The 25,103-nt window shown below is 37.2% G+C and overlaps 1 protein-coding gene across 1 annotated transcript; it reads right to left on the reverse strand.

The window, feature by feature from the left end:
- Positions 1-4,267: 4,267 nt before the first annotated feature.
- Positions 4,268-23,612, reverse strand: LOC132115469 (olfactomedin-like protein 2A). Its single transcript, XM_059523961.1, has 8 exons — positions 23,308-23,612; positions 14,248-14,511; positions 10,231-10,338; positions 9,967-10,146; positions 9,620-9,884; positions 5,787-6,032; positions 5,510-5,695; positions 4,268-5,197 (listed from the first exon to the last, which is right to left on the reverse strand). The coding sequence occupies exons 1-8, from the start codon at positions 23,374-23,376 to the stop codon at positions 4,593-4,595; spliced, it is 1,923 nt and encodes a 640-aa protein (XP_059379944.1). The 5' UTR covers positions 23,377-23,612; the 3' UTR covers positions 4,268-4,592.
- Between the last annotated feature and the right edge of the window lie 1,491 nt (positions 23,613-25,103).

A 25,103-nucleotide genomic window follows, 5' to 3' on the forward strand; every position in this document is an offset into this window, starting at 1 on the left:
GGACACACTGAATACTTGCCATCTATTTCTGAAAAAGATCAGTCTCACTGACTTCTTTTTAAGCATAGACTTCAGTCAGTGTTGAAGAATCTATTTACGAAACTGTGTCTTGAGTTAGACTAAGTCATCTTATTGAAAGAGAATCAATTAGTATGAACCAAATCACTAGAAAGATTCAGATTTTTTTTGCCAGTTCTCTGAGAAAGAGAGAGAGAGAGAGAGAGAGAGAGAGATGATACAGATTTTTCAATGCTACATATAAGAGAAAGAATCATTTAGAATGAATTCACTAAAATGGTTCATTAGAATGTTTCAGATTTTTCTACACTATTTGTAAAGTAGAATCATCTAGGATGAACCAATTCACCAGAATGATTCAGACGTTTAACACTAGGCTATATGAGAGAGGACTGTTTAGACAAAACTGATTGATAATGAATGATAATGATTTCACAGTGCCCCAAGAGAAAGAATAGTTTCAGATGAATTGACTGACTGGAATAATTTTTATTTCCAGCGTTTCATATGAGATGTAGAATCATTTAGGACAAAATGATTAATTAGAATGATTCAGACTTCAGTGAAACTAATTAGAGAGATGAATGTTTAGAACAAACCAGTTCATGAAAATCATTATAGGTTTTCTAATACCCTGAGAGAGAGTTGTTTAAGATTGACTCACTAGAATGATTTAGATTTTCCAAAGCTACATATAAAAGAAATAATTATTTGGAATTAATCAATTCACTAGAATGATTCTGCCTTTTGCAAAATACTCTCAGGCTCCTAGAAATGTAAAGTTTGAGTCAGTTGTTCCCCAACACGGCTTTTAATTAACTAATATAACTTGTTGCAGACTTCACATTTTTCTTGTTTTCTTTTGACGGGTTTCTACAGAGGAACCAAGCAAACAATTTCGCAGTATTGTAATAAATCAAATATGACTTGAATTGCAGCCAGACAATTACAAACTCAATTGCCAAATCAAAACTTATTTGCTAAGCGCCTTGCGTAAGTGGAGGACTTCTGGGGGCTTCTTGCAATGTTATTGTCATAATGAGTTTCAATCCCCTTGTGGTCAGGCTTCAGATTTTGTTGTGTACTCCTTAAATGCATTCAGAGATCACTGAATTAAAGACTGCTGTGGATCTTAACTTCAATGAGCTCCAATGAAATCAACAAAATCCAGTTATGCCCGCAGTGGAGGACAAAGCCTCTGATGGACAGGAATGGAAATACCCTTTTTGAGTGAGCAGTCATGTACAAAATTCAAGAACTTGTTGACCCTTTTAACATTTAGTTCTTGTACCTCTGGGACTAAGTGTTCAGTGGCTTCAAAATCTGTTTATTTAGTGTTTTTGAAGGAATAGATGACTCAAAGTCCCAGCGTTGTAATTTGGATTAGGGTGTGTGTTGGAAAGGTTGACTAGATTCTCTGACACTCGACTTGTAGGCAAGCCAAGAGGACCTTTCGGGGGTCTGGGACATTGGAGCTACACAAAACTAACCCACTATGGCTCATTTGTCTTCTCAGTTTAATCACATTAATGACATCTTGCACCAAATATGACAACCTGCAGCTTTTATTAGGGTCACGAGTAAGGTCTAGATGTCTTGATGCCCATGTTAACAAAGAAACCCAAGCACTTAAAACAAATCCTTATCCCGCTGTGCATTTGAGCTGTAGTCTAACAGATAGATGTGGTTTATTTGTGCATCACTGATGGAGTAGTGATGTTGGCTTGGAGTTCTGCTGTGCAAGACTTTGGCTCATGTTTAAGTGTCTTGTGGGTGAATTCAGATGCAAACCCTCCACGCATTAAAGCCAAACCTCCACACTGTTCCTCCAACAATATACTATACCTCTTCATCCACACACCCAATCGTGTCAGTCAATCATCACCACACCCAGACCTCCCAAAATACAACAATGACCTCATGAAAACACTTTATCTGGGTTTTCTCTTTCCTGCTTTGACAGAATGAATGTGACCTCAAACCTGGAAGACCAGAAATCTAGTTGCCATTTGTGCATAAACACCCACTGATTTGCTTACAGGAAAAAGTGTTATTAATGGATTTGAGAATGTTACTAAATGGTTACTAGGGTGCTCTGTGTAGGGTCTACTGTTTCAGCTTTTCTCCATATACTGAAAGTCAATGGGGTTCAAAACAACTCTGAAACCCATAGATTTTCATTTTGGATGAAATTTCTCAAAAACATTTTCTTCTGTGTTCAACATAAGAAAGGAAGTCATATACGTTTGAAATGTGAGGGTGAGTAAATGATGAAAATTATCATTTATGGGTCAACTATTCTTGATATGATCAATAGCAACCTTGTGAAAAAGAAGTGAACTTAAATGTGTAGTGCACTTCAAACCTTAAAAAGTATATACTTAAAAAGCTATACTGGAAAATGATGTAATATGAAGTAAAAGGCCACTTTAAGGGTTACTCCGCCCAATTTTTTTTTTTTCCTTAAACACTTACCACCGTGCCGTTCCAAACCTGTAAAAGCTTTGTTCATCTTTGGAACACAGTTTAAAATATTTTGGATGAAAACCGGTAGGCTTAAGACTGTCCCATATACTGCCAAATAAATAACAGTGTCAAGGTCCAGGAAAGTATGAAAAGCATCTTCAGAAAACTCCATCTGCCATCAGTGATTCTATCGTAACGTTATGAAGCGATGAGAGTACATTTTGTACACAATGAAAACAAAAATAATGTCTTTATTCAACAATTCCTCTCCTCTCTTTCTCTCCAAATCAGCGTAACACCATTTTGGCAAATAGGAGCTGTACGCAGATGGCGTATTCTCCACGCTGCGCCGATGCATTGTTTGCTATCAAACCAAAGCGTAAATACACTTATATAAATTTATCCTTATAGCGCGGCTGATACAGAAGAGCGTACGCCAAAATGAGGCTATGCTGATTTGGAGAGACACAGAGGAGAGGAATTGTTGAATAAAGTCGTTATTTTTGTTTTCTTTGTGTACAAAAAGTATTCTTGTCACTTCATAATATTACAGTTGAATCATTGGTGGCAGATGGAATATTCTGACAATGCTTGACACTGTTATTTATTTATCAGTATATGGTACAGTCTCAAGCCTTCCGGTTTTCATCCCAAATATGTTAAATTGTATTCCAAAGACGAACAAAGTTTTTACGGGTTTGGAACAACATGGGGGTAAATGATTAATGACAAAATTTTCATTTTGGGATTGAGTATCTCTTTAAGTGTACACTTATGACTATGTTTTAAAGTACACAAATTAATAATTTTGCTTTAAAGTATTTGTAAATCAATAAGAAATAAATAATTAGACTATATGTAATTATGTAATTGCATATATAAAACATTATCAAGTCCTACTTAAGGGTGAAAAAAGCACTGCAAAGTGCATTCATTATATTTTTAAACTTTAATACATTTTCATTTAATTGCAATTAACATGCAATTAATTTTTAAAAATACTACATTTAGTTAACACTTAAGCATACTCTTTTGGAGTATTAAGTTTTATATTAAAGTAAATTTCCTTCGACAAGGCCAAAATTGCTAATAATAAAGCATTAAATCGAATCTGATATTTATTTCCCACTATGTATAATGTGTCTTCAATCATATATTGCAACATTTTAAAAAGGCCAGACATCTGGAGATGGGGAGTTGTATGTCAAGTGACAATGATTTGTTGAATCTGAACCATGTATGGTTGCATACTGTATTGAATACCACAAAGTGAAGTACAGAATGTAAAACATTACATTGTGCATTAGCAAATTCATACACAGCAAATGATTTTACAGAAAATGTGAAATTTTACACATAAATGCAACATATAAAACATTGTAACTCATCCAGGAGTATTCATAAGTAAACATTTATGTTGAATGACTATCATATTAAATATCTTGGCATGATAATTCTGAGGTTTAATAACAGGAATATTGTAACACAACGTATTCTTGGAAATATTTACAATGAGAATGTAATATTTTACAAAATGAATATCTAAAATAATGAAATTTACATAGCATTCAAAATCCCATTGCCCAAACTTGATATTTTGTTGCTTTTAAATGATATTACTACGCATTTTGCTAATCTTGTATGTAAGAATAAACATTACAGAAAGCTGTGTAAAACATTACGGTTACACTTTATGTCTGTTCAAGATCCTTAACTGTACCATTTTTTACAGTAATAAACATTGGGGCCTGATTATTAACTACATGAAAATGACACATGCTTATTTATTTATTTATTTATTTGTTATTTTTCTGTATTCCTTCAAGATTTAATCATTGTGATCTTTTAATCGGACTGATCTTTTACATTACATGCATCAGAGATATTTATCTCTGACAATTATAAATACTTCCTGTTTACTTATATTTTTGTATATCTGTCTTTACCGTACTGTTGTTGTTGATTCGACATTCCTTCACTGAGCCTTTATCTTTATCTCAATCACCATACCAATAAAGAAAGCAATGTGCTCCCATAAATGGTGTATTTCCCTATGCACCAGGCTAAATTAAAGAAGACGCCAACCGCTTCAGATTCTAGAAAAAACTTCACTGACCCACAAAGTGAATATTGTAGGTAATCTGATGGCCATTGTCCCAGGCATACAGCACCTTATCTTTGGGATTGTAGTCCACTTGGGTCACAAAGGCATACTCATTAGTGAACGGCAAACGTGGAGCAGCCTCCGTGTTCGTGTGCGTATCGTAGGCATACAAGATCTCACCCTCTTTCTGGTTGTACACGTCAATGGCGTACAGCACACCGCACACGATGAAGCAGTTTCCATACGAGCTGCGCTTCAGCCCAGTCCTCCATGTTGTCTCCTTCTTCATGGACAGGTCGCTTGGGTCCAGCTTGCTGATGATGATGACTTCGTGTTGTGAGTAGTCATAATCCAGCGCTGGGTAGATTACCCAGAGACCACTCTCGTCGACGGCGAAATCGATGTCTGAATGTCCTCGCCATTTCCACGGTGTGGTGTCCTCATACACCGCATCATGAAGCTGAGTCCAAGCTGCCACGAAGCGCATGCGCAAGTCATATTTGATGATGTTTTTGGTGAAGGCCCTGTTGTAATAGAAGGAACCATTGTAGACCACATGACCAGTTCCTATCCAGTTGTAGGGTAGCTTGAAGAGGTTACTCCAGCGTCCTATCATTGATGAAAATATTTGAAAGATCTTGATTATGATACAATTTGTTACGCTTTATGCATGTAGAATTTATGTTAGCTACACAATACAGGCCATCATGGAGCAATATTCTCAACTACATATCAGAGGAATATTAAGTAAGAATGAATTGTGTTCGCTGATCGCATCTTACATTTTTTATTTATTTCTTTTTCAGTGTCTATAGAGCCTAAAACTGGATTGTGCATGTTAAGCAAGCAAGAACCAAAAGTGACAGAACTCTTTAGTAAATTTGCCCCTCTTTGTTTTGCTGTTTTTTTTTTTTTTTTTACCTTGTTTGAAATTCTCCAGGTTGCGGAACTCCACCAGGTTATTGCCGTAGTAGTAGTTTGTAACGTAGATCTTGTTGTCTTTGGCCACTGGGTCTTTCATCCAGGCTCCTTCATTCCGTCCATAACTGTGGTGCTTCTCTGGCATCTCCACTGAAGCCAGTGTGCCCTCACAGTCTAAAGATTTACCTATTCAAAGAAATCAGTAGAGATTTCCATATATCTACACACTGGTACCAGCATACTTAAAAAATACAGTTTGTGTATGAATAAATTATACCTGCTTTGTGCAAGTGTGTCTTTCCTCCACTGTCCATTGCTTTCTCTGTTGCTGGTGTGAACATGGTTGAATTCATGACAGGCACTTCACTGGTGGTTGCTAGTGTGGTGCTTGTTGTTGTCACAGCAACAAGTGTAGTGGTTGTTATTGGTGGTACAGTCGAGATTATTTCAGACTCTTCCAAAACTAGCTTGGAGCCCCTTTTGTCCTCGGTTAGGTGGCCAGCTTGGGTTTTGGCTGAGTTTTCTGAAAAGAGCATAAGGAGAAAGCCAGGGAGGGATTGAAAGGCAAATTACAACTCTTGGCTTGAGGTTTTACCACAAGCATTTCAGATTCCTCACATCAAAAGTATTATTAATGAGATGTTGTACTCGAAGAAACTTCCTGCATTGTAACCCAGTCTCTGCCTGCTACGCTTGGATTCGACATTCCTTCACTGAGCCCATTTCATCTCATGCCATATACAACAGATCTCCGTAAGACAGTGTCAACGGAGAGACCCTAATCTGAGCCTCATCTTCCTGCACTGTGGGAGCGTCTGGAACATTAAACATGTGGACATGAGCACAGGACATAAGTACATCAGATATTCATACACACTCCATCACTGCTATCTGTCGTTCAAGGACACAGGCCCAGGACTGTAATAGTTTTGGACACCTCTGCAATATTGTGATTATTTTCTCTTCCCTGCATGTCACTGTTTTATATTTGGCTCTGGAAAGCATTGGAAATGATTTCATCCCAGAGGAAAGTTCTTGCTGATGCTGCCGATGAAATAAAGAAATACAGAATAGCATTTCACTAAAATAACTCAAGTTTCTTACTGCCTCTCAAGAGATGCATATATAACCGGAAAGGAAGTTATAGATCTATTTTACTGATTTCAGGTCCAGATTGATGAGAAGAAAAACCCCTTTTTTCCTAACCATGGGCTATTCTGGTGTTCACAATTGAGGATTTTAATGAGAAATAAAACATAAGAGGAAAGGGATTATTGGAGGAGTTTTATAGAAGATATGTCGGAGATCCAGTCTTGCTTACAAGAGGCTTGTGAAATATAAACAATAAAATGCTTCTCTTGACTTTCTGCTCTTCTACCTCCTGTAAGGTTTTATTGTCATGGGGTGCACTGGAGCGTTCACATAGCCTTGAGTTACAAAAAAAAACTACAGGTGCACACAACCTGTCCTCAAAAACTTGACATAAATATAATGGACTATGGTACAAATAAATAAATAAATAAATGAAGATATTTTTTGGAGAAAATGTGAGTGGTGTTTTCCAAAATTTGCTGCCACAACGATACCTATATTTTGAGCTGAATTTAGAACACATATTGTCACACTTTTTCTGTAGAGCTAGGCAAGTTTTCCTCATCATCTGTCCCAATTATTAGTGGAGTACCTCAGGGCTCTATTCTGGGACCACTTCTTTTTAACTTCTATATGTGTCCTTTGGGGGATATTATCAGGAAGCACATTGTTTCTTTTCATATATATGCTGATGATACACAGTTGTACCTCCCGCTAAAAGCTGGTGATTCCATTCAACCACTGCTGGAATGTATCTCAGATATTAAAAAATAGTTATCACATAACTTTCTCCAACTCAATGAGAACAAAACACAAATTAGTGTTTATGGTCCCCCAAAAATAAGAAAGGATATTATTAAGGAGCTGGGCAATCACTTCCCCTCCATTTCCTCATAGGTTAGAAACCTGGGCGTTATGTTTGTCCAAACAAATTAATTCTGTTGTGAGGAACAGTTTTTACCAATTACGGGTCATCTCCAAACTTAAACCGTTTTTGTCTTTTCAGGATTTGGAGAAGGTTATTCATGCTTTTATTACTCCTTGTTTAGATTACTGTAATTCACTGTACTCAAGTCTTCCTCAGTCATCGCTTTCATGCCTCCAGTTGGTACAAAATGCAGCTGCAAGGCTACTGACTGGGGCAAAGAAATACGACCATGGTCCCTCCAATTTTAGCTTCTCTTCACTGGCTTCCGGTCCATTTTAGAGTTCAGTTTAAGATTCTTTTGTTTGTTTTTAAAGCTATTAACAATCAAGCTCCATCTTATCTTAAAGATCTTATCATCCCTTTGCCATCTACCAGACTTTTATGTGTCCCTCGTTCCCGTTTGAAAACTTAGGGTGATAGAGCCTTTTCAGTCACTGCACCCCGTCTGTGGAACCAATTGCCTCTAGACTGCTGCCTTGCACCTTCCATTACCCTTTTTAAATCGAGGTTGAAAACTTATCTCTTCTCCTTTCTATTTATTATTAATTTCACTTAATTGCGGTTTTATTGTATTATATGTTTTGTTTGCTTCTTTTCTGTGTTTCCTTCTCATTTTTAATTGTATTTTACATTGTTCAGCACTTTGTATAGCTTTGCTATATTTAATGTGCTATATAAATAAAATTTACTTACTTACTTTACGCCTACTAGCAACAAGACACGTGTTTCAGCGTTTCAGAGTTTGTTGTGAATGGAATGACTTTAAAGTCTGGTAGTGTGTGATCCTCATTTTTTTACTGTGTGTGATGCACTGTTTTCCTCTGTGACTGTTTACAAAGTCTGCAAGTTTATGATGCCTAGCATTTTAAAATCTTCACAGATTTTAGAAGTTATGTAGTGTATTCCAGCCTTAAGGTGTTTTGGATGGTTGCTAGGGAGGTTTCAAGGGTGGTCTATTGCCAGTTGTGTAAACTTAGCCTCTATGTTAAAACAGTGTCTAAAGTACGAGTTTGACCAACTAGCAGTTAACCAATCAGTCTTATAAAAGACTAGACTAACTTGTAAGACAGCAGCAAACTCAGGCTGAAACATGTGCCTTGTTGCTAGAAGACACATGACAAATGAAAACAATATTGGCTCAAATATCAAACATGTTTAATCTCCTCCGACTGGATGGAATCAAAGTCTGTAGCAAAAAAAGATCAGGGTGACCATCGTACATTATTCAATTTTCTATGAAATCTGCAAAAGTCATTTTAATGTGTTCTGAGTAGTTGCCTCAAGGGGTTAGTACACCGAAAAATTAAAATGATGTCATTAATGACTCACCCTCATGTCGCTCCAAACCTCTAAGACCTCTGTTCATCTATATTTTAGATTTAGTCCGAGGGCTTTCTGTCCCTCCATTGAAAATGTATGTATGACAAAAATTACGACTTTTTTCAGCATTGTTTTCTCTTCCGGGTCTGTTGTGAGTGCGTTCAAAACACTGCAGTGATGCTGCTGACGTATGACGCTGCTTCTGTGTTTTCTGGTGAGCCCAATAACAAAGATAACATGTCAGCAGCGTCGTACGTCAGCAGCGTCCCTCCAGTGTTGTGAACGTACTCACAACAGACCAGGAAGAGAAGACAATGCATAATAAAGTCGTAATTTTTTTATTTTTGGACCAAAATGTATTTTCGATGCTTCAACAAATTATATCTGACCCTCTGATGTCACATGGACTACTCTGATGATGTTTTTATTACCTTTCTGGACATTATACCGTACAGTATACCATACATACATTTTCAATGGATGGACAGAAAGCTCTCGGACTAAATCTAAAATATCTTAAACTGTGTTCTGAAGATGAACAGAGGTCTCACGGGTTTGGAACAACATGAGGGTGAGTCATTAATGACATAATTTTCATTTTTCGGTGAACTAACCCTTTAAGTCTCTATTATGTTCAAGAATATAGAAGTGTTTCACCCATTTTATCACCCACAGTAAAACCAATTGCTTTTGGATTTGGTAGAGCTACACTGAGGTGGTTTTCAGAAAGCATTAATTGAACACAGATGTGATGTGCATGGTCGCCGTACCTCTCTCTCCTCTCCCCGCTGAATGTGACTCAGAGTTGTCTGTCTTGGAGGCTTTGTAGTATGTGATCCCCCTGATGACTCCCGTCTGATGCACTAAGGTCTTGGTTTTGCTGGTGGGATCTGGCTTCACAGGTTTTGATGCTTTGGCAGGAGCCTCTTTCTTGGGCTTGACGGGTTTCTCTTTAGGCTGTTTGGGTGGAGGTTTGACAGCTGGGGGTTTCTTGTTGGGTGGTTTTATGTCCTTGGACTTTTTATTCTCTGTGCCCTGGAATCATACCGTTTAAAATTACAAGGCTGCTCTTGTGCATTTGTGTGTGTGTCATAGTGTTGGAGAAAGTGTGTGTTACCTGTGCTTTACTGTCAGAGGCTGCGTCTTTCTGCAACAGCTGTAGTCCCAGGCTGGAGATCTCTTTCTTGATGCTCACCATGATGTCAGAGTAGTTCTCGTAGCGTTTTAGCTGATTGGACAGATTTACTATGCTGTCCCTTACAAAATCATTCTCTCTGGTAAGGTTTGTCTTTATAGTCTGTGAAGAGATTTTCAAAATATTGTCATACTTCTGTCAGTTAACTGATGTTTCACATTCAAGTCTGATCAGTCAGATGGTTACCTCTTCTAATGTGTTCATCTGAGCCACAACCTTGTTCATATAGGCATGGACCTTCATCAGATCCATGCTGTACAATGTCCCTTCCAGCAGATCCACCATGGAATGGAGCTGAGCACAAACACAGAAAAATAAAGAGTGATTCTTTGAGTCAATATGATATTTGAAATGAAAACACACTGTGCATTTACACTTCTATATTAACTGGAATGGCTTGGATATTGCAACCAAATTTATCTTTGGAAAAATGGATTGGACTGTCTTCTTCCTATCAGTGTGTATAGGATATAGGATGAACACTATATATTCTGAATCAACAATTAACTGACTTTGTCTGAAGAAAAATGATTTACTAATGTCCTTCTCCATTATCGACACACTACTGTCCTGTGTAACACTGTTAAGCTGCTTTGGCACAATCTGTATTGTATAAAGCACTATATACTGTATAAACTGTGCATCTGGAAAGGATTCACAGCACTTCACTTTTTCCACATTTTGTTATGTTACAGCCTTATTTCAAAATGGATTCAATTTATTGTTTTCCTCAAAAGTATACAGTACAAAGAATATTCCATAATGACAATGTGAAAGAAGTTGTTTGAAATAAATCACATGTACATAAGTATTCACTATGCCATGACACAGGTGCATCCTTTTTCTATTGATCATCCTTGAGATGTTTCTACAACTTGATCAACCTCCAAGACAGGATTGTATTGAGGCACAGATCTGGGGAAGGGTACAGAAAAGTTTCTGCAGCAGTGAAAGTTCCAAAGAGCACAGTGGCCTCTATCATCCATGAATGAAAGAAGTATGGAACCACCAGGACTCTTCCTAGAGCCTGGCCAAACTGAGCAATCAGGGGAGAAGGGCCTTAGTCAGGGAGGTGACCAAGAACCCGAAGGTCACTCTGACAGAGCTCCAGCATTCCTCTGTGAGGAGAAGAGAACCTTCCAAAAGAACAACCATGTCTTCAGCACTCCACAAATCAGGCCTGTATGGTAGAGTGGCCAGACGGAAGCCATTCCACAGTAAAGACACCCAAAGGACTCTCCATTAGAAACAAAATATTCTTTGGCCTGAAGGGCAAGCGTCATGTCTGAAGGAAACCTGGCACCACTCATCACCTGGCCAATACCATCACTACAGTGAAGCATGGTGGTGGCAGCATCATGCTGTGGGAATGGTTTACAGCAGCAGGAACTGGGAGACTGATGGAGGGAAAGATGAATGCAGCAATGTACAGAGACATCCTACAGAGAAAACCTGTTCCAGAGTGCTCTGGAATGGACCTTCGACTTGGGCAAAGGGTCGTTGTCCTTTTGGAAGATAAATTTAAGCAAACAGCAAAGATAACATAGGAGTGTTTATGGGTGACATCTCTGTGAATGTCCAGTGGCCAGGGCCCAGACTAAAACCAAATTGAACATCTCTGGAGCAATCTGAAAATACTTATGTATGTACAGTCGTGGCCAAAAGTTTTGAGAATTACATAAATTTTAGTTTTCAAAAAGTTTGCTGCTAAACTGCTTTTAGATCTTTGTTTCAGTTGTTTCTGTAATGTACTGAAATATAATTACAAGCACTTCATACGTTTCAAAGGCTTTTATCGACAATTACATGACATTTATGCAAAGAGTCAGTATTTGCAGTGTTGGCCCTTCTTTTTCAGGACCTCTGCAGTTCGACTGGGCATGCTCTCAATCAACTTCTGGGCCAAATCCTGACTGATAGCAACCCATTCTTTCATAATAACTTCTTGGAGTTTGTCAGAATTAGTGGGTTTTTGTTTGTCCACCCACCTCTTGAGGATTGACCACAAGTTCTCAATGGGATTAAGATCTGGGGAGTTTCCAGGCCATGGACCCCAAATTTCAACATTCTGGTCCCCGAGCCACTTAGTTATCACTTTTGCCTTATGGCACGGTGCTCCATCGTGCTGGAAAATGCATTGTTCTTCACCAAACTGTTGTTGGATTGTTGGAAGAAGTTGCTGTTGGAGGGTGTTTTGGTACCATTCTTTATTCATGGCTGTGTTTTTGGGCAGAATTGTGAGTAAGCCCACTCCCTTGGATGAGAAGCAACCCCACACATGAATGGTGTCAGGATGCTTTACTGTTGGCATGACACAGGGCTGATGGTAGCGCTCACCTTTTCTTCTCCGGACAAGCCTTTTTCCAGATGCTCCAAACAATCGGAAAGGGGCTTCATCGGAGAATATGACTTTGCCCCAGTCCTCAGCAGTCCATTCACTATACTTTCTGCAGAAGATCAATCTGTCCCTGATGTTTTTTTGGAGAGAAGTGGCTTCTTTGCTGCCCTTCTTGACACCAGGCCATCTTCCAAAAATCTTGGCCTCACTGTGCGTGCAGATGCGCTCACACCTGCCTGCTGCCATTCCTGAGCAAGCTCTGCACTGGTGGCACTCCGATCCCGCAGCTGAATCCTCTTTAGGAGACGATCCTGGCGCTTGCTGGACTTTCTTGGACGCCCTGAAGCCTTCTTTACAAGAATTGAACCTCTTTCCTTGAAGTTCTTGATGATTCTATAAATTGTTGATTTAGGTGCAATCTTAGTAGCCACAATATCCTTGCCTGTGAAGCCATTTTTATGCAACGCAATGATGGCTGCACGCGTTTCTTTGCAGGTCACCATGGTTAACAATGAAAGAACAATGATTTCAAGCATCACCCTTCTTTTAACATGTCAAGTCTGCCATTCTAACCCAATCAGCCTGACATAATGATCTCCAGCCTTGTGCTCGTCAACATTCTCACCTGAGTTAACAAGACGATTACTGAAATGATCTCAGCAGGTCCTTTAATGACAGCAATGAAATGCAGTGGAAAGGTTTTTTTGGGATTAAGTTAATTTTCATGGCAAAGAAGGACTATGCAATTCATCTGATCACTCTTCATAACATTCTGGAGTATATGCAAATTGCTATTATAAAAACTTAATTTCCAATATTTATGTAATTCTCAAAACTTTTGGCCACGACTGTATATATACAGTATATATATATATATATATATATATATATAAATTAGCGAAGATGATCTCACCTTGTCATTATGGGGTATTGTTTATAGAATTGAGGAAAATAAGTATTTTAATCCATTTCAGAATAAAGCTGCAATATAACAAAATGTAAGGGAAAAACTGAAGCGCTGTGATTACTTTCCAGATGATTATATAAAGGTGACTTGACTATTCTTTGACATCAAAATCTGCCATGTGGTTTCTGGTTATGCTCTGTGGACAGCATCTGCTGCATGCTGCTGATTACCATAGAAAACAAGTCATTTTGGAAAAATAAACAACAACAAAACAAATTGTGTTCATGTTTTTTTTGTTGGTTTTTAGCTTCTGAGGGGCACATTATTTTCTTTTGTAATCGACAGCATCTGTGGCATGAGTTCTATTAAGAGAAAATCATGTTGACTTCCAGTAGAAAGATTATCTTGTGCTAATGCTACTTTTAATAAACACTGTACAAATTCAGGCCTGGATATGTTAAAAATGCCAAATTAAGGCCTGGACATCTTAAAAACATCAAGGTACAGTCTGAACATCTTTCAAAATGCCAATTTAAGATGGGGACATCTGTAAAAATGTTACATTTAAGAATGGACATCTTAACAAATGTCAAAGTATGACCTGGGCATTTTATAAAAGATGCCAAAGTAAGGCCTGAACATCTCAAAAAATGTTAAAGGCCTCAACATCTTAAAAAAATTCCTAATGAACTCCTTAACATAAAAAAAGCTAAATTCAGGCCTAAATATCTTGGAAAAATTTTTAACTGTAAGGCCTGAACAATAATCATGTATGCGTTTAAGTATGTCAGATATAGAATTTTCTGTTTTGCCTCTCCATTTTAATGCTTTAAAAAAAAATAGGACCTCAGTTTTTATTGTATTGGTGGAAAGTGTCACTTAGCTGGAGAATTCTTTTAAAGGAAAGCTTTTCTCCAAAGTCCAAAGATCCTGACCTGAGGAAAATGTCCGTTTTTACCTTGAGTAGTTCAGGGGCTTGTTTCCTGAGTTTTTCTGTTCTCCATTCATTCTCACATGGGTTGAGTGAGGAGGGAGGAGCCGTGCAGGAACATTTACAGTCGGAGCCTGAGCTGACCGTCTCCACAGTGTAGAAATCATCCACTCGTAAGCTTCCGTCACGGAGCCTGGTGCAAGCCTCAATGCTCAGCGGCCGCATCACACACTTACAGCGGCAGTCTGAGCCCTCAGATACCATCCTGACCGGCTCTGGCTCACCAAAAATCTGACAGAGACAGAGAATGGAAGGTCAAAAGAATATGCAAGAAAAAATATGCCACATGTTATGAAAAGCGTTAATGGCATAGTGTTGATTTACAGTATACACTACCATTGAAAAGTTGAGGTCGGTAAGTTTTTTAAATGTTTTTGAAAGAGGTCGCTTATGCTCACCAAGGCTGCATTGGTTATATAATTTAATATAATACAATTTAAAATATAAATTAACTTTCTCTATTGTAATTTATTAAATGCAATTTATTCCTGTCATGACAAGTTGATTTTTTTTTTCTAGAATTTTTATATGAACCAACAGAATATATATATGTGTGTGTATATACATATACATATACATATATATATATATATATACCAATAAAGTTCAGTTTAACTTGCGACCATAACACTAAAGCTGACAATGCTTTTGGGAAATGCAACCCTTCAAGTGCTAGGGGAATTACATGTTGTGCAATTGAGAACAAAACAAGTGTTTAACCCTTTCATGCCCCTCTTAAATAATCAGTTTAAAGCCTTTCTGCACTTTAGTATATGACCAAACAAAAAGCTGCTAATTTACATTGAAGAGCGTAATAGACTTTGCCTTTGCCTCGGCTTGAGACCTGATGCTCTGGAAGTGATCAGTCGTTACACTCTGGCCTGGAAGGAACCCACTGCAGTGAAACTTTACCAGGCCCTATAATGTTTGTCCACAATTTGAACTCCCTACACTACCCTCACACACATACTTTTATTTGATGGATCTGTTCCATTTAACATCAGTTTCAAAACTTATCTTCCAAGCCACAGACACAAAGATCTATCTAGTATCTGCATTTTATGAATCAAGACCACTACCTTTGGAGAAGACACAGAAAAAGACTCTTTTTCTCTTTCTCATGCATGCATCTGTTGTCAGTTAGCGCTAGCTTTTACCATGGCACTGGCTTTGAAGACAGCCTGGGGCTTGAGATTCCCATAAATTCAGCCCAGCGATGGGACCTGAGTGGATTTGCACCTTCTCCCATAAACAACTTGTTTTTAAAACACAGCCTGCAGCACCTCACAGTTTGACAGAACATCTCTTATTTCTCAATAACAACCTTGCATGACATCCAGGTGAGTTACATGTGAATATCATTTACAGAGTATGTACTTGCGCCATAAAGGAATAATTGGACTGATATGAGGCTTCATATGAGCCAGGTGTTGTTGAATATGGAGGTTGTCCGTATATAGTGCCCTGCTCTCGAAGAGGTCAACCACATGTTCTTCAGAAAGCTGCTCCCGTAATACCTACCTGATGCTGACAACACTAATGATCAATTGAGCTTCACGAACAGTGGCAGAAAAAGTGAAAAGACAATGTGTGCAGCCATGGGGGCAGAACCCACAGAATAGACAAATGCACAATGACGGCATACGATTGAGAAAGAAGTAGTAAATTATTCACAGATGTGCTGCTTTTTTTTCTTAGACTGCCAAAACAACTTGCTGCTGTTGAGTATGTACTGAAGACAGGAGCATAACAACGATCTGAAAAGTTACAAAACCTTATTAGCTTGGCTTGTGAATATGAATTAGCTGCCACAATGCTCTACTCTTTAGACTGGCAGAAGCAGTGCTTTGTCTTAAAGGCACAGTCCACTCAAATATGAATAATTCTGTCATTATTTACTCACACTCATTTTGTTGTGAAACTGCATGACTTTTTTCTTCTCTGGAACAAAAAAAAATTTATATTCCCAATGTTTCATCTGGTTTTGAAAGTCGGTGGGGTCCAAAATTGGTTTGGAATGACATGGGATGACAGATTTATCATTTTTTGGGTGATCTACTGTATCCCTTTAAGACCACTACAGGATGGCTGTAGTGCATCAGTTTTACTTTTCTTTCTGGTTGGCATAAATACATGCAGACAATATGACCTTGCATAAAGGTTGAAACACTATGACCTACTGTATTTGATTGACATCTAGCTCCGCCTCCATCTAACAGTTGCCCTTTTGCTCTCTAACTGTTTGCTCAAAGAGCTCAGGCGTGTCGTCTATCTGTACTGAGATTAAGAGGTCTCAATAAATCCCCCGTCATGGTATACATGTGGAACTGCTTATATGCAGTGAAATATTTCACCATTCCATAAATTCTTCATTATAAGATCCGCTCCCTTTTTAGAGACATCCTGATCTAGAAACTGCCACGTAGTTGGGTACAGCAGAGCTAAAGGTTCCCCAGTATAAAAGGACCTTTTGGGTTTTTTCCACTCTCAAAACACTAAATAACAAATAAAGACACCACAGTCCTTTCCTAAACAACTGTCTGTTGTTAAGTGCTGCAAGATTGTCCTGAACCATGAGGCCATCATGTGCAAAGGTTGCTAATGAGTTCATTTGATTTATTTCATTTTTATGTTAGCTTATCAGAATCCCCAATGATTAAATATGTATTTTGCTAGTAATTGTCATATAAATGAAAATATATTTGGTCTAAAACACCCTTGTTAAAGGGACTCATCAAAAAAATTTCAATAGAACCTAAACACTAAAACACCACCAAAAACACTTAAAGGAGCAAATGGAATTTTACAGAATACCCATTTGAAAGAGCTAGTAAATAAAAGGTTTTTTTTTACATTTTTTTTACACCATTTACAAGGTGTTCGTGCAAAGAGATATTCTTTATAAAAGTTCGTCCACACCCTCCTAAAATGCCTCAGCAAAACATGCCCCCACATGTCTACGTCACGATGTGGGAAGGTTTGCATAACGCTGTCCAAATGTTCACGGGAAGAAAGAAGGCGGAACATTATTGTTGCTGCCACCGCCGCCAACATGTAGTGGAGACACTGTGTGTTTTGTGGCAAAAGCAGAAATAATTTGTGTGGCCTTCCAAAAGAGGACTAGAAAACAGTTCAACCCAAATATTCAGATGTATGCAGTGCATTTTATGGAGGACTGGTTCCTTATCCTGGGAGTAGACTACAATGCCAGCTGTTCTGACTCTAAGTGTGTAGAAAGTTTTCATATTTAAAGAATTTGCCACTGATGATTCAAACGTGAGTTTTGAGCAGTGTAGAGTAAAGCTTGTTTCTCCGATCACAAATGCAGACATGGTTTTATGTTCACGTGGCGCAATATGCAATGCAACGTGGAAACAGACAGTATAAGTCATTATAATCAATAATTATGTCCCCAATGGATGCAACAAATGCCTCGTTTATAATGGGTTTTTATGTTTTTTGTCTCGTCGATCCGTCGATGAGCTTTGTTAAAATCAATGTGTATTAGAAAGGTGGGGCATTGAGGAGAAACAATAAATTACAGTATGTGGAAAATAATGTTTCTTTCTAACCTTAAACTGCATAAACACATTTCATTCCACCAAATACACAACGTAATAATATTTATACAACATCATATGACCCCTTTAAAAAAATCAAATACCATTTTATAATCAATAAAAATCAATTTCATACTATTTCTTTTAACACAAATTGAGATAATCAATCTGTGAGAAGAAAATATATTTTAAATCAGCACTTTGAGACCAGGAAAAAAAAATCCTAAGAATTTCCTAATTTAACACATTTTCCTATTGATCTATAAAAAAATCTGTAAAAATAGGGTACAATTTACTGTATTAGAATGAAGGAATTTTCTTTATGGATTTTTTGCAGGTATTTACCTGTAGTTTGCACTGAAGGTTTTTAGAGTCAATGGAAATGTCTGTATAATTAATGGATAATGTCCTGACAGAAAATTACAACTACATTTTTTTTCTTTATTTTTTTTTGTATCATGTCACTATAGCATAGCACTAAAAATATGAGATGGATCAAAACTCTTAATAACAGGGCTGAAAGTCCAAGTCCTTCTGGAGACTTTAATCATGTAGTTCCATGACAAGCACACAATACTGCACACAGGATGCCACACAAAAACTGAGCAACTGTCAGCTTGAAGTGGAAGGATTTAATAAAGCTTTGCTATTCTTCTGTGTAAGCTCAGTCTGATAGGGGACATTTAAAATGATTTATTCTGACAGGAATTTGCCCAACTTCTCAAAAACACATTTCATCATCTGTTGAAATTACCCCAGAATGGCTTCCATTGTTCAAGTTTGAGTTAATTAGGTGAAAAGTCCTGTAACACTTGTGTCTAAGACATAGGGGGCTTTGACAATAAGAGCCCTTGTTAACCAGAATGAAAGAATGTGTTATGGACATTCTGGTGTGTGTGCATCAGGCATCAAGGCATGCTCAGTTCTTTGTATGCTCTCTATAAGCTATCTAATATAATCTAAGCTATAGCTTCCCAAATACTCTCTATATCATGCACAAATTCATTATATCTATATCTTCCCATTCAATGAGGGGGAGTCTTTATAAAAGTTAGATTTCAATCCAAAATGCACCACAAAAATAACTGGGCTGCATTAAAAATTAAAGTTGTATCATATATATATATATGATAATATATAATTAACTACATTTAAAGCTTTCCAACAGTTGCAAGTCATGCAAACAACCCATTTGTAATCTAAACCTGTTACACTGGCATTTGGTCTAACTGTACCAGTGCACCTCACAACTGACCAAACAGGGAATAGGCTGCTATCCTGAGATAAGAGAGTTGTTTTTCCAAAAATACTTGGCAGGAGCAGTTGTCAACATTGGCCGCTTTCCTGAAAAGCCTCTTAACCCAATAACCTCAAGCCTGGTGAAGCAGTTCAGGTTATGAGTCTGATCTCTCTTTCAATGAAGTGTTCTCAGTGGCCGGCTCATCTTCTTCCTTTAATCTAAGGCTTTGAAACAACACTAAAGCAAGTTTATGGCTAGAATTCAAGATGATCCCACACTAAAAGAAACATGTGAAACTGTCTAGAGCATTCTGAAATTACAAAGATCTCTTTGATGTGCACCAGGGTCACGTCTCATATCAAGTGTGCCTTGATTATTCGGCTAAACATAAAAAAAGAAAGGATAATTCCAAGGTCAATTTAAGGTCTGTCTATCTCTCAGTAATAAAACAGCAATAATGTGAAATACTATTGCAATTTAAAACAACTGTTTACTATTTGAATAGTTTATAACATCATGAATTCCTGTGATGCAAACCTGAATGTTAACCATCCAGAATTTTCAGATCCTTATATGCGGATTTGCTGCTCAAGTTTTTTTACTCAATTTTCAATGTTCATAACTGTTTTCAAGAAAAAAGAAAGTCAACACAAGCAAATCAAGACAAGCTAACAATTTATATTCGTAGTCTCGCTGGACTGGTAGAGTCTGGGTCTCCTTCAGAAAAGTCTGACAACTCTGATTATAGTCGCAAGCAAATAATAAATCAATAGAGTAATGTATCCTGACAAAACATATCAGTGTACAAGAATTGTATCAAACCAACTGCAGTTATCACAGCACTGAAGACAGTTTCTCATTAAGACTGAGACACAATAATGGATCTAGATCTGAAGACACAGCAAGACTCTCCATCACTCCATTCCAACAGGGAACACACAGACAGACACATGCCGTTAGGACAGATGTGTCAATTAGCCCCAAACTTGCTTAGAGAGCACATGTGGATTTTGGGGACACACAGCTACATTCCAGCTGAGGCTGTTAATGTGTCTCCGCTCTCTCTGAGCCTCAATCACTTCATGCTCTCGGTCTCAGCAGCCAAGAGATGCGAGACGTTCTGGCCGAGGAAGTCAAACAGATGGTTCACGCTCAACAGAGTCAGACAATTTCATTAACTGCTATCTGATTATAAACCAAGCTTTCTTAACGTTTGCATGTTTGTATTGGTATGTTTATCATGCATCTGAGTATGATGATCACTAGTTTTTACACTGCATTGTGGGAATTTTTATGGGGTGAAGTGAATGTTTCAGAAAACTGGAATGATTTTGAAAGTGGAGCTGACCTAGAAATGTCTGACTCCCTGGACAGTGCACTGACTAACGAGTGAACTGATTGAGACACACCCAGAGTTCATAAATCTAACCGAATGCTGTTTACAGTTACCAGAGGACTTGCCACATTTAGATAATATGTATAATAGCTTATCAAATCAAAACATAGCATAAGAACTATTCATTTTATAGTTAAAATCCCATGTATTCGAAATCGACATAAGAAATTATATATATATATATATATATATGATCATTTGTTGATTTAATAGAGAGTGCAGAAAGCACTTGAAAATGAATGCCGAGAAACCAATTTTTTACACAAAGCTGCTGCAAATAGCCCATGTTCATGCTGGCAAATAAACACTTACCAAACATCATCTGTTGTGGTATGCCATGAGTTATAATTGTGCACAGTAGCTGCCAACAGAAAGGCCAGTAAAAGTCCAGATTTTACTCACCACACAACCAGTGCATTTCCTGTTCATTCGCTGAACACACTAAGGTCAAAGAGCAAGTCTTATATAAGGGTGTATATAAAAGAAGACTGGCATTGTTGCAGCATTCTGAGGTTCACTGTCTGGTCTGGATAAAAATATGACAGTCCTTCAGTTATTATGGCCATCATTACCATGACGGCTCAGTAAAAGATGTGACGCATTAAATGGGACGCAGATGTTCCCGGTTACTCCTAAATCTTGTGGTAGAAGTGTTACGACAGTTTCATAAACAGGAACTGCCTCAGTCTTTGATTGGCATTGGTTGAGGTAATGTCCCATGAAACTACTACCAATAGAGTTTGATATTAACAAAACAAAGTGGCTAACCTTTCCATGCCTCTGTTCTCTTTTAGCATCAACCCTATAATTCTTCATCCCTCCATCCTTGATTCTCTGCTCTTCTTATGATCTCTCATGGGTAACTCTGGGATTGTTTATGAACCCTCTGAATTAAACTTACCTGATATCCTTTCAGAGCCCTATTCTCATTTTCGGCATGTTTTGCTAATAATAGTATACTATACTATTAATATACTATTAATATACTATATAATATACTATTTATTTATATATATATATATATATATATATATATATATATATATATATATATATATATATATATATATATATATATATATATATTATAAACTCCGCTTTTTAGGTTTCACAAAATGTTCAGATATGTACCCCGAGTAACAGGTTTTTGTTATTTCAGCCCTGCCTATGCTGTTTTAACCTCCTCAACTCTTCACACATTTAACCAACAACAAGGAGGTTTCAAAAAAATTCACAACATAACACAATTAGTTAGGGTTACTGAGTTGGTGACTATCATTTACAATGAGTCAAGACCTCTCTCTCTCTCTCACACACACACTCTCACACCCAGTCATAAGAGGGTAGGGCATGTTTCTGTGGGACCAACAGGGCTGCTCTTAAGTCCTTCAGCTGTGTAAGCAGACATATATTGTTTTTAACCCCAGCAGAATTCGACTCCAATTACCATACTAGGCATTGAGCCCAAAACACACTCACACACCCTATCAGGGTCGGTTTTGAAACAAATGCTATGGTTTCTGAGGAAATGTTGGTTCATGTCTGTTCAAAAACTTTATTGAAGGACATTCTGTCTCTGGTTGAATCAGTTGTGCTGTTAACACAGCTGTTTGATATACTTACTCATCTGAGTCATCTTTACTATTCAGTAATGTTTTACAATGTATTGTGCATGTAAACTATTAATCAAAACATGCTGATTAGCATTGTAGCCAGTTCTCACAGTGTTAGCCCAAAAAAGCTGGACTGGAATTACAGAAAGGTCAGGGGTCTAAAAATGCCAATTAAATTATATTGCCATGCCATCTCAAGGATTAATGGTTGGAATGTACTGGCAGCGCCAGGAATCATTTAGGCCAGGGCATATGTGCCAAAATATGTTGCCTACCGCTCTGGGAGCTGAGGTTGTGTGAGAAAGCTGATTTGTTAAATGTTGTTTGACTTATTCTGAGTGATCTGTCTGTGAAAATAACTGTGAAAACCCCCATTCTCCCATATGGGCTTTTCTGTCCAGTTGCACCCCTCTCATAGCCTACTCTGATCTGGAACACCATGAACATGAACAAGTCGAGTGATGCAAATCCCAGTGCTGTTGGACTAAATATCAGCACTTTTGGAAAGGCATTTGGCCAATTAAATTAAAGTCCAGAATTAACGGTTGTAATGCCACTATATAATATAATAAAATATTTATATATACATTTATGTATATATATACATATACATATATATATATATATATATATATATATATATATATATATATATATATATATATATATATATATACAGTCACTTCCATCCGTTTAATGCGTACTTGCTGAATTGATGTGTAAAAAAGAAAGAAAGAAAAAAAAACACACCGGAGGTTTATAATGAGTTTCCCTGTTCTCAGCTCCTTTCCATGTGACATGTGAAATTTCACATTTCATTAACGCTGATTACAGGATGAATCGTTTCACAATCCCCAGATGAATTTTTAGAAAATTTCAAAATCACACGACTTCTGCCAATACAGACACTCCCATCCACTGCGATTACTAGATCGAGAAAATATTGTATGATCTTAATAATCTGGCTGGAGATTTGAAGTCTTCAGCTCATAAAACACCATGCGCAACAAACGAATGGAGTGTCCATGCGAAAGACAAATTAATCTAGTTATCAGATGAGAAATGCACTTGATTGCACGAGATTGAACCAATGCAAATTAAATCTTACATTAATAATCAAGTTTAGCTATTGCAAAACCGCATTTAGCATTCCAAGCTGTGCGTAAAATGTAAGCTTGTTCAAAATAAAAGGAAATATACACATGAAACACATCTTACCTTGCTCATAGCTCTTGCATCTCTGGCCAAAAACAGCACACAACTTAATATACTTGCGCAGATCCACATTTTTCATTAACTAACTCAAGTCCTTTTTTGCACAGCTGCCTTCTTATGATATGATTTGGCGTCTCTGAAGCACCTGTATCCTCAGCCTGGAATTATGCGTCTAGATCCACTATAACACACGTTTATGGCTCCATGATTACAGGTCGGTGCCATGCAGAGTTGTGTATGTTGTGACACGCAGGTCGAGTTTTGCTCCGCGCAGTTCCGTGATAAACGCGCGCGCACACCCACCCACCATAACCATCTCCGACACTTCGTGCCAGCGCGAGGCGGGGAAGCGCTGGCTGCACGTGTGCTACAAGGAGAGTTTGTTTTGTGCGTCTATGTTAATTTACAACAACATAAAAAAGGGACCGCTGACCAATAATTATATTTAAATAAAAAAAAATATATATTTAAATTTAAAAAAATATGCATAAGCTGTTTCGTGGTTAATATTATATAGCCCACATAATAATACAACAGGTGTTTCTTTGTTCATGTTATTCCTATTAATAATAGCCTAATTGTATTGGTATTATTAATGTTGGAAATATTACTGTATAAAATACTAATAATATGGCTTATATTTCCCGTGAGAAATAATGGGCAACCTCAAGCAACCTTCAAGTGAAGTATTCACTGTTGATTAGCGCCCTCTGTCAGTGTAGGCTATTCAATAAATTGCAGTAATAATAGGCTAATAGTAATAATAATAAAAATAATAATAAATAATACATTAATAGTGCCTAACTCTAAAGCATTGTGTTTTCAGGGCCTGCATTTTTTGTGGGGCCGAAATTCAACATAATTGTATATCTGTAAATATTTCAACTGGCAAAAAATTGTACACACACATTTTCATTATTCAGAATCATAACCAGAAAGAGTTTTATTGCCACGTGCATTGACACACACAAGGAATTTGTCTTGATGACAGAGTAAATATCACAAAAAAGTTCACATTTAACCACAAAATGAACAGAGAAAAGAAATGATTTTATATTTAATGTTATATTTAAGTTATATATTTTGCATAAATAAATAGCCTATTTTTACAACTATTTTGTGTTTGCTCTTACATTTATTTGTATTGCAGTTTAACACATTTTCCACTAAATACTCATAATTAATATGCATATATCAGCAAAAATGAATTACAGTACAACAAATGTTGTACAAATATGTGTAATCAAACCATGATGTGTAAATAATTTATTAATCATTATTTTGCATGAAATGAGAAAATGATTTTGCTTAATCATTAAGCTTTTTTTTTTTTTTTTTTTTTTACCAAAATATAAGTTTGTCTTAATTTGATTTTAAGTGGAAATATGACTAAGGCAATGATTTTTTGTGTTGAGTATTTATGTCTTAAATGACATGTATTTTGTTAGCAATTAATTATTGATTTTGGACCCTTTTTTTCTCTTAAAGTATCTGAATGCTTTTTAAGGTAATAGACAAGCTACAAGTCACCAAGCACAAAGTTAGATCAGTATCTTGATTTTCAACAATGAACCTTTCAACAAAAAGAGTTAAAGACATTTGATCAGACATAACGGGGTGTAAGGAAGAACACTTTGTCTCTACAGACAAAGATACACAGACTCGGTTTTAGATAATTATAGATTACATGTCATGTGAACCTTTTAGCATTACCACACTACGTGATACTGCAAACACACATGCAGACATTTTTCATTTCTTTGTATAAAATTAGTCAGAATCCTAATGTTTATAACCAG

Source organism: Carassius carassius, chromosome 34 (assembly GCF_963082965.1).
Source record: "Carassius carassius chromosome 34, fCarCar2.1, whole genome shotgun sequence".
Classification (NCBI taxonomy): domain Eukaryota; kingdom Metazoa; phylum Chordata; class Actinopteri; order Cypriniformes; family Cyprinidae; genus Carassius; species Carassius carassius.